Consider the following 12,656-nt stretch of genomic DNA (forward strand, 5'->3'; position numbering starts at 1 on the left):
CTGGAATCTCAGCCCTCCCTCTGTTAGAGGGGTATTCCTTCAGCTTGCCCCTCTGTGTTTCCGTCTCCTCAGACCAGCTTCGCGGCCTCCAGGCCTCCTTCCCCAATTCCTGACTCCTTCGCTGGGTTCTACTTTTTAGCCCCAGCCTTGCCGGAGCCCTCGAGGTCCGCCCTCCTCCCTCCGAGCGGATGCGGGAGCGCTAGCCGCGAGCTTGCGCTTCCCCTGCCGCCCTGGACTACAATTCCCGGCGAGCCCAGCGGCCGGCGCCTCGGCTGCGGTCAGGTGACCGGGTCGCCTGACCTGAGGTGAGTCAGGGCAAGGCGGCGGGGCCGTACCGGCTGCTGCATCTCGCCCTTGACTCCTGATTCTCTCTTGGCTCCTCAACTTGGAGCAGCAGCGTTCTTTGCTCTTCTTAGGGTGTTGGGTCTTCCCTACTCGAATCGTGTGTTAGGAAGGTCCTAACTAAGCCTGTGGGGAGAACTTCAGCCTAAGCCCCGGATTCTACTCCAAGACCTGGAAGTTGACAGCTTGGCTGCCCTGCTCCTGGATCTGCCTCCTCTCACCATCTCATTTCTTCTCCCAGGATTGCAGTGGGTTCGCCTGGAAGAGAGCTGACTGACTGCCCTGGGCTACTGCTGATCTCCAGCAGGGTTGAGCCAAAATGTCCCCGGAATCTAAAAAGCTTTTCAACATCATTATTTTAGGAATTGCCTTTATGTTTATCTTCACCGCCTTTCAAACTTGTGGAAATGTAGCGGTGAGTTGGACTTTGTTCTCCCTCCTTTGAAGTGCTTGTCATAATGCATTCCAAAAATAATAACGTTATGTCTGATAGTACGCTTAAGTTGCACCTTTTGTTTTGTCACCTAACACTTCCTCGTTTTCCATCATAAGATTTGATTTCATGTGTCAGACATCTCTTAGTGGGGTCGTTTATTTCTCTGATTTGATTTGGGGTTTATATGTTGACCTATTTATTTTTTTATCTGTATTAAGGACTATATTAGTACTTGGACAGTTAAGGGAATAAACGTAAAGCCTAGTTACAGATGGTCTTTAGCCCTCCTCACCTGACCTGCCAGCCATTGGTTTGCCTTCCGTTCTGTAGTCCTTTCCCTTCTCTCCTGTTGGGATTTCTGTGTTAAGTATCCAGCATCTTGAATTTTACTTTATTCTCACTACTTGGAGACGGATTTTCTGGGGTTGGGGGAGGGAGATTACAAAACGGTTTCATTGATTAGTTTTATTTTTCACACAGCAAACGGTCATCAGGAGCTTAAATAGTACAGATTTTCACGGCAGTGGATATACCAGGTATCGTACTGTATGATTGGTTCTACTTTGTGTATCCTAGAAATTGCTTAAACTTCGTCAGAGTCACAGACAACATAAGATACTGTGATTGGATTGTTTTTTCTTCTCTGTATCTAGACTGTTTAGGGGAACATAATGTGATAAAGGTGATGAGTTTAGGTTTCAAGTAGAATTAGACACTGAGTTTGAAATACAAGATTCAAAACTTAATTGCTGTGGTTTCTTAGGAAATTGCTTCTATGTGCTCAGTTTCCTTGCTCAGGTTAATGTGTGTAAAGCACTTAGCACAGTGGCTGGCATTTAATAAGCACTCAGGTATTGTCATAATTACATCTTCCCAATCCTAAACAGAGGATGTTTTATAAGACTCTTGAAATATTTGTTGGTCTTCCTGTTTTTCTAATTTCGTAATTATTAATATACTGTCATCAGGAGCTTTTAAATTTCTGTTAAGGTGTATAAGGTGTTTAGTGGCAATTTTACAGGTGGAGAAAAGGAGGTGAAAAGCTCTTCATAGGTCACTAGTACATTGTGATTGAAGTTGGGAGTGTAATTCATACACGTATATAAACACAAAACAGATTTCTTAATTTCTCTGTGGTTAAACGTTAGATTGTGGTCAGCTCCCCCTCCCACCCTCCCCAACTCTTCTTATTTGGTTCTTTGTTATCTAACCTAAACCAGACCTTATGTATAATACTTGAGAGTTAAAGAATGTTAATGTCTATTTTTCAAAGTGACTAATAATAATACCACAATTTTTGCTAATGTGTTTTCTTCATATATATTGTAAAGAACAGGTGAAAGAACCATTGGTATTCGGGAAATTCATAAAAACCAAAGAATAATTTACTTTGGATTTATAAATAGTGGCTTATAAACTTTTGAAATGGTCTTAATCACACTTTGCCCCATGTATACTGAGACCAGGTCTGCAGTAGCCGAATAATGCTCAAGTGAACCATTACATTGAGTTAAATAAATTCTGGTTTAAGCAAGTTATAGCTACATGATTATTTATAGCAGTGAGATTTCATGCCACTGCCAGGCTAAATCTGTAGGGCAGACTGATTGAAGAGGGCCTCTGGAGTCAGATTCCCAGGGATGAGACTCTGGTTCCACCGTTGACTAGCTGTCCAGCTGCACTTTTGACGAGTTACTTGACCCCTCTGTATTTCACTTCTCTTTTCCATAAAAAAATGATAATGTTCTTCATGGGGTTGTGTTAGCTGCTATAATAATTCACTGGTACATTAAAAATCATATTGTCCAAGGCAGACTGATTCTTCTCATTTGACAGGACTTCAGTATTTTGAACAAGTGAAAACTTTAATGTGACATTCACTGTAAAGGATGTAGTTATAAATTCTGACTAAATGAGTGGCTATTGCAAAAAAAAAAAAACACTGTAGACTCTAATTAGGTTTGAAAAAAATTGAGCTTTGAGACAGTGTTTCAAGAGTTTTGTTTTTTTCCCTTTTGTATGTTATGTGTGCAGCATGGCAATTATTTATGGAGTGTTCTCTGCTTCAAATTTGATTACACCATCAGTGGTTGCCATTGTAGGACCTCAACTCTCTATGTTTGCTAGTGGTTTATTTTACAGGTAAGTAATCCGGTTTTCTTTCATTTAATTAGAATGCCTTCAGCTTCTTTCAAGCACATAGTAAACTTGTGCTTTGAACTTGCTGACTTGGTTGGAATAGATTATAGGTAGTATTTTAGAGGTTTGGCTCTCTACTTGATGATTAGCGGTACTATTGTTTTAAAGTGATGGGATTTGTGTATATTTGCTTTCCTTTTGCCACTAATATATATAATATCCCAAGATCTCTTTCTATAGGCCTGAAAAGAACTCAGGTAATAATCTTATTTTGTATCCAGTAGATTAATGGCAATTAAATCTCTTCTGGGCTACAGAACTGTAGTCCCACTGTGTGCTGAGCTGTTTGGCAAAGGCCAGTTGCAAACCTTTATTCAGTATCTGAGTTCACAAATTTGAAATAGTAAGTTAAGAAATGACACTTGTCCTCTTTTTTCCAACACTGGAGAAGCCCTTTACAGCTTGAATTTTGAAAGAAGAGATCCCTCAGAATTGATTCCTAGAAGGCATAATTGACATTCTGTTTCAGGTATTGTTTGACTGTAATACATTGACCTGTTATATTTTAGCATGTACATTGCCGTTTTTATCCAGCCTTTCCCGTGGTCCTTCTACACAGCCTCTGTTTTCATTGGAATTGCAGCTGCTGGTAAGCATTTTGATTTCTCTCTATTTTCTGAGTCTAAGAGTATTGTTTATATGTTTAATATATAAAGCTAAATGCTTTCATTCCTTTGATAAACTTTTGATTTGAATTTTAGTACTTTGGACAGCACAAGGAAACTGCCTGACAATAAATTCAGATGAGCATACTATTGGGAGAAACAGTGGAATTTTCTGGGCACTCTTACAATTTAGGTAATAATTCTTATGGCTCCATCTTTCCTATAATTTTTTTTTTTTTGTCAGACCATTTTTTTAGATCCTGAGTGTGTTGAGAACTCAGATCTTCTTTTTACATGAGTTAAGTTCCTAGGTACATGTCATAGAGATTTAAAATTTTATGGGGTTACTTAAAGATGCATGAATCTACCTCATTGAAATTTATGATTAACAAATGGAAAATAATATTAACCATAATGTATATAGCATCTGCTGTACTTTAGGTGGCTCACTGGTAAAGAACCCTCCTGCCAGTGCAGATTGGGTTCGATCCTGTGGAGCAAGGTATGACACCCACTCCAGTATTCTTGCCTGAAGAATACCAGTGGACAGGGGAACCTGACAGGCTATGGTCCGTAGGGTCACAAAGAGTCAGATAGGACTGAAGTGGACTTGGCAGGCATGCATACTTTATACATACCTTAGGTACTACTGGGCTCTTTAATCTCAATAATAGTTACAATCTCCTGTGATAAGAAAGTATTATCTCCATTCTCCATAATAGATAACAAAAGCTTAACTAAAAGTTAAGTAACTTATCCAATCATGTGGATTCCAAAGGCCATGTCCTTCCCACCCAGTTATGCTACTTGACAGCTGTTAACAATTAAATTTTCAAATGGAGACTAACTCTATGGATACTGAAGGATACAGCATGTTATATATTTCCACAATAAAAAGCAACAACAGGCATTCTGTCATGGAATCTGTCCTGAGGATTTACCCTCATATCCTAAATGCCTAAAATTTTGGCTTTGGTAAGGCTTAACAAAAAAAAGAAATGCAAAAAGGCAAAATGGTTGTCTGAGGAGGCCTTACAAATAGCTGAGAAAAGAAGAGAAGCTAAAGGCAAAGGAGAAAAGGGAAGATATAGCCATTTGAATGCAGAGTTCCAGAGAATATAAAGGAGAGATAAGAAAGCCTTCCTCAGTGATCAGTGTAAAGAAATAGAGGAAAACAATAGAATGGGAAAGACTAGAAAATTAGAGATACCAAGGGAACATTTCATGCAGAGATGGGCACAATAAAGGACAGAAATGGTATGGACCTAATGGAAGCAGAAGACATTAAGAAGAGGTGGCAAGAATACACAGAAGAACAATACAAAAAAGATCTTCATGACCCAGATAACCATGATGGTGTGATCACTCACCTAGAGCCAAACATCCTGGAATGCGAAGTCAAGTGGGCCTTAGGAAGCATTACCAGCACTCATCTCACACACTAGCAAAGTAATGCTCAAAATTCTCCAAGCCAGGCTTCAACAGCATGTGAACCATGAACTTCCAGATGTTAAGCTGGATTTAGAAAAGGCAGAGGAACCAGAGATCAAATTGCCAACATCTGTTGGATCATCGAAAAAGTAAGAGTTCCAGAAAAACATCTACTTCTGCTTTATTGACTATGCCAAAGCCTTTGTATGGATCACAACAAACTGTGGAAAATTCTTAATGAGATAGGAATACTAAACCACCTGACCTGCCTCCTGAGAAATCGGTATGCAGGTCAAGAAGCAACAGTTAGAACTGGACATGGAACAACAGACTGGTTCCAAATCGGGAAAGCAGTACGTCAAGGCTGCATACTGTCATCCTGCTTATTTAACTTTTATGCAGAGAAATCCTGGACTGGATGAAGCACAAGCTGGAATCAAGATTGCCGGAAAAAACATCAATAACCTCAGATATGCAGATGACACCACCTTTATGACAGAAAACGAAGAAGAACTGAAGAGCTTCTTGATGAAAGTGAAAGAGGAGAGTGAAAAAGTTGGCTTAAAACTCAACATTCAGAAAACTAAGATCATGGCATCCGGTCCCATCACTGCATGGCAAATAGATGGGGAAACAGTGGAAACAGAAACTTTATTTTTTTGGCCTCCAAAATCACTGCACAGGGTGACTCCAGCCATGAAACGAAAAGACGCTTGCTCCTTGGAAGAAAAGCTGTGACCAACCTAGACAGCATATTAAAAGCAGACACATCACTTTGCCAACAAAGGTCCATCTAGTCAAAGCTGTGGTTTTTCCAGTAGTCATGTATGAATGTGAGAGTTGGACCATAAAGAAAGCTGAGCACTGAAGAATTGATGCTTTTGAACTGTGGTGTTGAAGAAGACTCTTGAGAGTCCCTTGGACTGCAAGGAGATCCAACCAGTCCATCCTAAAGGAAATCAGTCCTGAATATTCATTGGAAGGACTGATACTGAAGCTGAAACTCCAATACTTTGGCCACCTGATGCAAAGAACTGACTCACTGGAAAAGACCCTGATACTGGGAAAGATTGAAGGCAGGGGGAGAAGGGGACAACAGAGGATGAGATGGTTGGAAGGCATCACTGACTCGATGGACATGAGTTTGAGTAAGCTCCAGGAGTTGGTGATGGACAGGGAAGCCTGGCATGCTGCAGTCCATGGGGTTGCAAAGAGTTGGACATGACTGAGCGACTAAACTGAACTGAAGGCTTAACAAATATGAATATTGTTGTAAGGGGTTGTATATTAAGAAACTGGAGTGTAAGAGAATGATTTCTTCCCTTTTGCTGTTTAGTCACTCAGTCCTGTCTGACTCTTGTGACTCCAAGGACTGTAGCCCTGCCAGTCTCCTCTGTCCATGGGATTTCCCAGTCAAGAATACAAGGAGTGGGTTGCCATTTCCTTCTCCAGGGGATCTTTCCAACCCAGGGATAGAATCTGCATCTCCTGCATTGGCAGGTGGATTCTTCACCACTGAGTCATCAGGGAAGCCCAACTTCTTCCCTAGGAAAGTGCTAAATAAAGTATTTGATTAGATGCCGATATCTAAATCACTGATCTTTTCACCAATTCTTTAAAATACAGAATTTTAGAGGTAGAGTAAACTTGTTTCCTGGGTGTCATTTCCAGACTCCAATAAATCACATGTTTCAAAGTGAGTCAGGTCCTTGGAGGCCAGTTCTGAATCAGGTTGCTGTCATGTGGAAGGAGACTGAGTTCCATCTGGGCCAGTTGAGTTTTTCAGAAAGAGGGTGAAGTCGATACTTTTAAATGATTTAGGGTAGGTAGGTAACTTCTTTATGTAGGCCTCTCTCTTTTTTTATTTTTTACAAACGAATGGAAAAATTATTTTAAAGCCCATAAATATGAAAATAACTTCCCAACATCCTCTCCCTCCTTTTCTTCCCCCAGCTTGTTCTTTGGAAATCTCTACATATATTTTGCTTGGCAAGGGAAAACTCAGATATCAGGTTTGTTTTATTCACTGTGCTTTATTCAGATATGTTCAAAGCAAAATAGCAGTTTCATGAAAATTCCCAGTATGCTTGGTTCAGATTGCTCTAGTGAACCTTGGTACTCAAGTCCTCTCAAATTTTTGCTTTCAATATCTTCCCTTGGATTATATTATTATACTAGGATTTACAGCTTATGACTGTGCTTCAAGCAGCATCTCAGAGTGTGGGAGAAGGTTGTGTATGTGTGGGTAGACTAATCAGTTGTCAAAAGAGTTTTTAATTCAGTTGTTTTGTCTGTACTCTGATTAAGTTCTTATGCTGTTTTTCTTCTGGCTTATTAGTGTTTCTCTAACTGAAAGACAAGAGGTGGATGTATCCTATTTATCTCTTTGTCCTAGGTTTTTACTGATGGAGTAAAGTAAAATTAGTGATAAATTATGAGAATAGTTATAAACAAACAAAATACTGAACACAATACTGACTCTGGAATTGTTTGTGTGGCTAGTGCTGTCTACTTTCATCTTCTTTTTTCTCCCTAGAGAGTGACCGAAGAACAGTGTTTATCGCCCTAACGGTGATTAGCCTTGTGGGGACAGTACTTTTCTTTCTCATTCGGAAACCAGATTCTGAAAATGTCCTGGGAGAAGATGAATCTTCTGATGACCAGGACTTGGACATCAACGAGTAAGAAGTTGGAAACATTCCTTTCTATTTTCAACTATATTTTGAATAGATACAGTCTAGAAATTACAAACCTGTTACAGCCTTAACTGATATCCAGTATTGGGCAGACATGAAGGGAAAGTTTTAAAGCAAATAAGCAGAGAAAGAAGATAAAGAGGAGCTGTCAGGGAGGAAGAAGGGAAAGGAAGATAGACAGAGGTGGGGGAGGTAGCTAAAAGGTTTCTGGGGGATTTTAGTCTCATCCCAGGTCACTTCCTGTGTGACCCTGGACAGTAGCAATGTTCCCCTGACTTTCTCTAGGCCTCAGTTTCCTCCTTCAGTCCAGCAGACATCTTCTGTGTTTTAATGTGTGAGGATATGGGCTCATAAAGTTAAATAGAAAATAGTCCTCAGTCACTTTTTAGGATCCAGGCTTAAAATTTTCCAGTCATGTGGTACGAGTGACAAGGCCACCAACAGTCATCATAGATGAGCCATGGTTACACCCACGCTCTGGATTTTGCACTAACCTGTGGTGGTAGTTTCCACTGACATAATCCCTGCAGGGAAATAAGTACATAGTCCTGTTTTTCTAAAAATTGTGAATAACCTTGAGCATATTTCTTATGTATTTGGCTGTGCTGGGTCTTAGTTGCAGTATGTGAATTCTTAGCTGCAGCATGCAGGATTTTTTAGTTGCGGCATGCAAGGTTTTTTAGTTGTGGCATGTGGGTTCTTTAGTTGTGGCATGTGGGTTCTTTAGTTGTGGCATGTGGGATCTCGTTTCCTGACCCGGGATTGAACCCAGGCCCTCTGCATTGGGGGCATGGAGTCTTAGCCACTGGACCACCATGTTATTTTATTTTTTTTACAAAAGTTTAATTTTAAATGTACAGCAGGTTCTAAAACAACACTTCATTCTAGCTATAGGTAGCAACAGATGTCATGGCTGGAAATCCAGATGTTTAAACAGGAGTGGAATTAAGGGCCTTTATTTCCTCAGGCACAAGGAACAGTTTACTTTTTAACAGATTTCTTAATTCCACTTGTGGCCAAGGGGCCATTCCCTGAGACCTCTTCTTTCTGTTTCTGCTTGAATATCTTATCTTCTTCATCCATCCCCTTGGCCTGGTTCTTGGGCTGCTTCAGCGACTGCTGCTTGCCATCTTCAAGGCCAGACATGCCGCCTTCTGCCCCTTTCCCAGGCCCTGCCACTGAAAGCAGGGGCCTGTTTAAATTGTAAGTAAAACTATCTAAAACCTTGCAGGTGATTTCTCTGCAGGTCATCATCTAGATGTGAAGAAAGGGGAATAAGAAGTCTTTACTACTCTTGTGCTATGTAAATTGATAAATTGTGAAGCTTGCCTTATAGAATTTTATCTGTTGTTAAAAATTTTGCATTGAACTTTCTGTGCTGTCTTTTTAAAGCCCCAAAAGGGCATAAAATTCTCCAGTCACAGGATCATTAAACGTTCAGAATTTGCACTGTTCCAAGCAAAAGAGAGGTGTTTTTATGAGTATACATACGCATACATATCACATATATTTAAAAGCATAAACCAATAGATATTGGAGAAGCGATCTCCAAAGATGAATGACACAAACTTAACAAAAATTAAACGTTCATTCAGCAAATGTTAGGGGCTGTGAAGACAAATGCAATCCATCCCTGTGTGCAGGGAATCTTGCTGCTAGACAAGGGATCATGTAATTGTCATAAGGTGCAGTACTGAGTGGTTCTGCTCCGCCTTGTAGATCTTTCTCTCTTCCTGAATTGTCTTCCCAATCTTGAAACTTCTGTCTTTATTCTATAAAGAGCACCATGCATGCGCCAGCCCTCTTCCAAAGGGTAGGGAAGAAGTAATGAGCAAGACAAAGAAGTCCCTCTTCTTATGAAACTTAATTGTAGAGGGGCTGGTAGTCACCATGTATATTAAGAAAACAGCAGAGTGAGTTCTACCAGACCGTGAGAGAGGGGGAGGTGGTGGAGAGCTGGGTGGTGAGAAGGTGTGAAGATCAGGTGATGTCTGTTGAAACAAAGGCCAGGTGTGGACGGGAGCGTGGTGGCTGCCGGAGGGCCCGCGGGATGTGCACAGCGCGAGTAGGAGTATCCGCAGGGGACAGAGCGATGATTACATAAGGATGTGGTGGGAGTTTGGATTTTACTCTTGGGTGTGATTAGAAGGCACTGAGGAAATACATAGGATCTGATTTTAAAGGATTCCATAAAGTGGAGTCCACTTTGAATGATTTACAGCTGAGTACTAGCTGAGTTGATTATATTTTAATGGTCTATAGCGTACAAATCAGTTCCTACTTATTTGAAGGGCCTGGAGTGTGAAATAGTATATCCACTCTGGTGGCTCTGTGGTAATGAATCCACCTACCAAGCAGGAGGTGCAGATTCAATACTTGAGTTGGGAAGATCCCCTGGAGAAGGCAATGGCAACCTGCCCCAGTATTCTTGCCTGGGAAATCACAGAGGAACCTGGCAGGCTACAGTCCATGGGGTCACAAAGAGTTGGACACGACTGAGTGGCTTAAAACAACACCACCACCACCCGATCTTATCCAAGTACAAGGTGAGGGTACTGTCATTAAATGGAGTCTACAGAGTATTTGCTTCCAGGGATGGCATGAGGTGTGTTGTTGTTTTTTTTTTAATTTAATTTATTTTTAATTGAAGGATAGTTACTTTACAACGTTATGTTGGTTTCTGTCGTATATCAGCGTGACTCAGCCATAGGTATACATATGTCCCCTCCCTCTTGAGCCTCCCTCAGGCATGAGTTTTTGTGGTGGGGGAAAATGTTTTCCAGTTGGTTAAAACAATACCTTTTTTGTGTCCAGTTCAGTTCAGTCGCTCAGTCGTGTCCGACTCTTTGCGACCCCATGAATCGCAGCACGCCAGGCCTCCCTGTCCGTCACCAACTCCCGGAGTCTACCCAAACCCATGTCCATCAAGTTGGTGATGCCATCCAACCATCTCATCCTCTGTCCTCCCCTTCTCCTCCTGCCCCCAATCCTTCCCAGCATCAGGGTCTTTTCCAATGAGTCAGCTCTTCGTATCAGGTGGCCAAAGTATTGGAGTTTCAGCTTCAACATCAGTCCTTCCAATGAACACTAAGGACTGATCTCCTTTAGGATGGACTGGTTGGATCTCCTTGCAGTCCAAGGGACTCTCAAGAGTCTTCTCCAACACCGCAGTTCAAAAGCATCAATTCTGTGGCGCTCAGCTTTCTTCACCGTCCAACTCTCACATCCATACATGACCACTGGAAAAACCATAGCCTTGTCTAGACAGACCTTTGTTGGCAAAGTAATGTCTGTGCTTTTCAATATGCTATCTAGGTTGGCCATAACCTTCCTTCCAAGGAGTAAGTGTCTTTTAATTTCATGGCTGCAATCACCATCAGCAGTGATTTTGGAGCCCCAAAAAATAAAGTCTGACACTGTTTCCACTGTTTCCCCATCTATTTCCCATGAAGTGATGGGACCAGATGCCATGATCTTAGTTTTCTGAACGTTGAGCTTTAAGCCAACTTTTTCACTCTCCTCTTTCACTTTCATCAAGAGGCTCTTTAGTTCTTCTTTGCTTTCTGCCATAAGGGTGGTGTCATCTGCATATCTGAGGTTATTGATATTTCTCCCGGCAGTCTTGATTCTAGCTTGTGTTCCAGCCCAGCGTTTCTCATGATGTACTCTGCATATAAGTTAAATAAGCAGGGTGACAATATACAGCCTTGACGTACTCCTTTTCCTATTTGGAACCAGTCTGTTGTTCCATGTCCAGTTCTAACTGTTGCTTCCTGACCTGCATACAGGTTTCTCAAGAGACAGGTCAGATGGTCTTGTATTCCCATCTCTTTCAGAATTTTCCACAGTTTATTGTGATCCACACAGTCAAAGGCTTTGGCATAGTCAATAAAGCAGAAATAGATGTTTTTCTGGAACTCTCTTGCTTTTTCGATGATCCAGTGGATGTTGGCAATTTGATCTCTGGTTCCTCTGCCTTTTCTAAAACCAGCTTAAACATCTGGAAGTTCACGGTTCACGTATTGCTGAAGCCTGGCTTGGAGAATTTTGAGCATTACTTTACTAGCATGTGAGATGAATGCAATTGTGCGGTAGTTTGAGCATTCTTGTGTCAGTAATTTAAGTCAACTGATCTCCTTCAGGTTTTGTCTTTCAGTTTGTTTGTAAATAATATCTTTTCAAGATCTAGTAGTAGACTTGCTGATAGGATAAGAAGTGTAATTTCTTACAGACTTTCTTACCATAATCTGCAAACACTTACCCTTAAGTTACTGTATCTTGTTTCCTTCTCACAGGTAAGTGATAGTGTCCCTGTTTTATAAATGAGAAAGTGAAAGAGAAGTGAAGTCACTTGTCTAAAACCACACAACTAATAAGTAGCAAAGACTCCGCCTCAAAGCCCACGTTTTTAACCAGTCGGTGATACTGCTCCCAAACCCATATAGCTGGTGATGGTGTTGCTTTTAACACTGAAGAACCACCGACTAATTTTTTACATAGTTGGAGTGGTGGAAAATTGAGCCCTCACAATTTGCTTTTGCAGTTTAGAAACAGCAGGGTAGAGGAGATTTTTGTCCTGCCTGAAGTATCATTTCTTTCTTTCCTTTAAAAATTTTTTTCCTTTTTTTGTCTGGGCTGGGTCTTTGTACAGCTTGCGGGCTTTCTCTGGTTGTGGCTAGGGCTTTTCATTGCGGTGCATGGGCTTTTCTTGACAGGCTGTAGAGTGTGCAGAGAAGTACCATTTCTGAGAAAGACATGCATGACTCTGTGCTATAAATTTAATGTGAGAGAATCATGTTCTGTGGTTAATAAAGAGCCACCCAAGTAGCACTTTACCCACGGTCTCTGAAGCAAGGACACCTTGGAACAGGGAGCATTGAGGCCACTGAAGTGTTTGCCAGACCACATAGAGAACAGAGCTTTTACAGACTTAAATGAAAATGTGAT

At 41.2% G+C, this 12,656-nt stretch overlaps 1 protein-coding gene across 9 annotated transcripts in view; it reads left to right on the forward strand.

The window, feature by feature from the left end:
• Positions 1-12,656, forward strand: part of MFSD11 (major facilitator superfamily domain containing 11) — a 28,191-nt gene that overhangs the window by 915 nt on the left and 14,620 nt on the right. For 2 of the 9 annotated variants that reach the window (XM_081575566.1, XM_081575565.1), the window contains exons 2-9: positions 140-305; positions 584-757; positions 1,259-1,314; positions 2,813-2,920; positions 3,487-3,566; positions 3,679-3,775; positions 6,967-7,025; positions 7,550-7,694. In XM_081575566.1, coding sequence (XP_081431692.1) covers positions 662-757; positions 1,259-1,314; positions 2,813-2,920; positions 3,487-3,566; positions 3,679-3,775; positions 6,967-7,025; positions 7,550-7,694 — 641 coding nt within the window. In that variant the 5' untranslated portion in view covers positions 140-305; positions 584-661. Of the gene's footprint in view, positions 1-139; positions 758-1,258; positions 1,315-2,812; positions 2,921-3,486; positions 3,567-3,678; positions 3,776-6,966; positions 7,026-7,549; positions 7,695-12,656 lie in introns of those variants that run through there. The other 7 variants (XM_081575572.1, XM_081575571.1, XM_081575567.1 and 4 more) reach the window with 4 other exon arrangements.

The sequence above is a fragment of the Giraffa tippelskirchi genome, chromosome 3 (genome assembly GCF_054371585.1).
Source record: "Giraffa tippelskirchi isolate mGirTip1 chromosome 3, T2T-mGirTip1v1.2.pri, whole genome shotgun sequence".
In the NCBI taxonomy this organism is placed as follows: domain Eukaryota; kingdom Metazoa; phylum Chordata; class Mammalia; order Artiodactyla; family Giraffidae; genus Giraffa; species Giraffa tippelskirchi.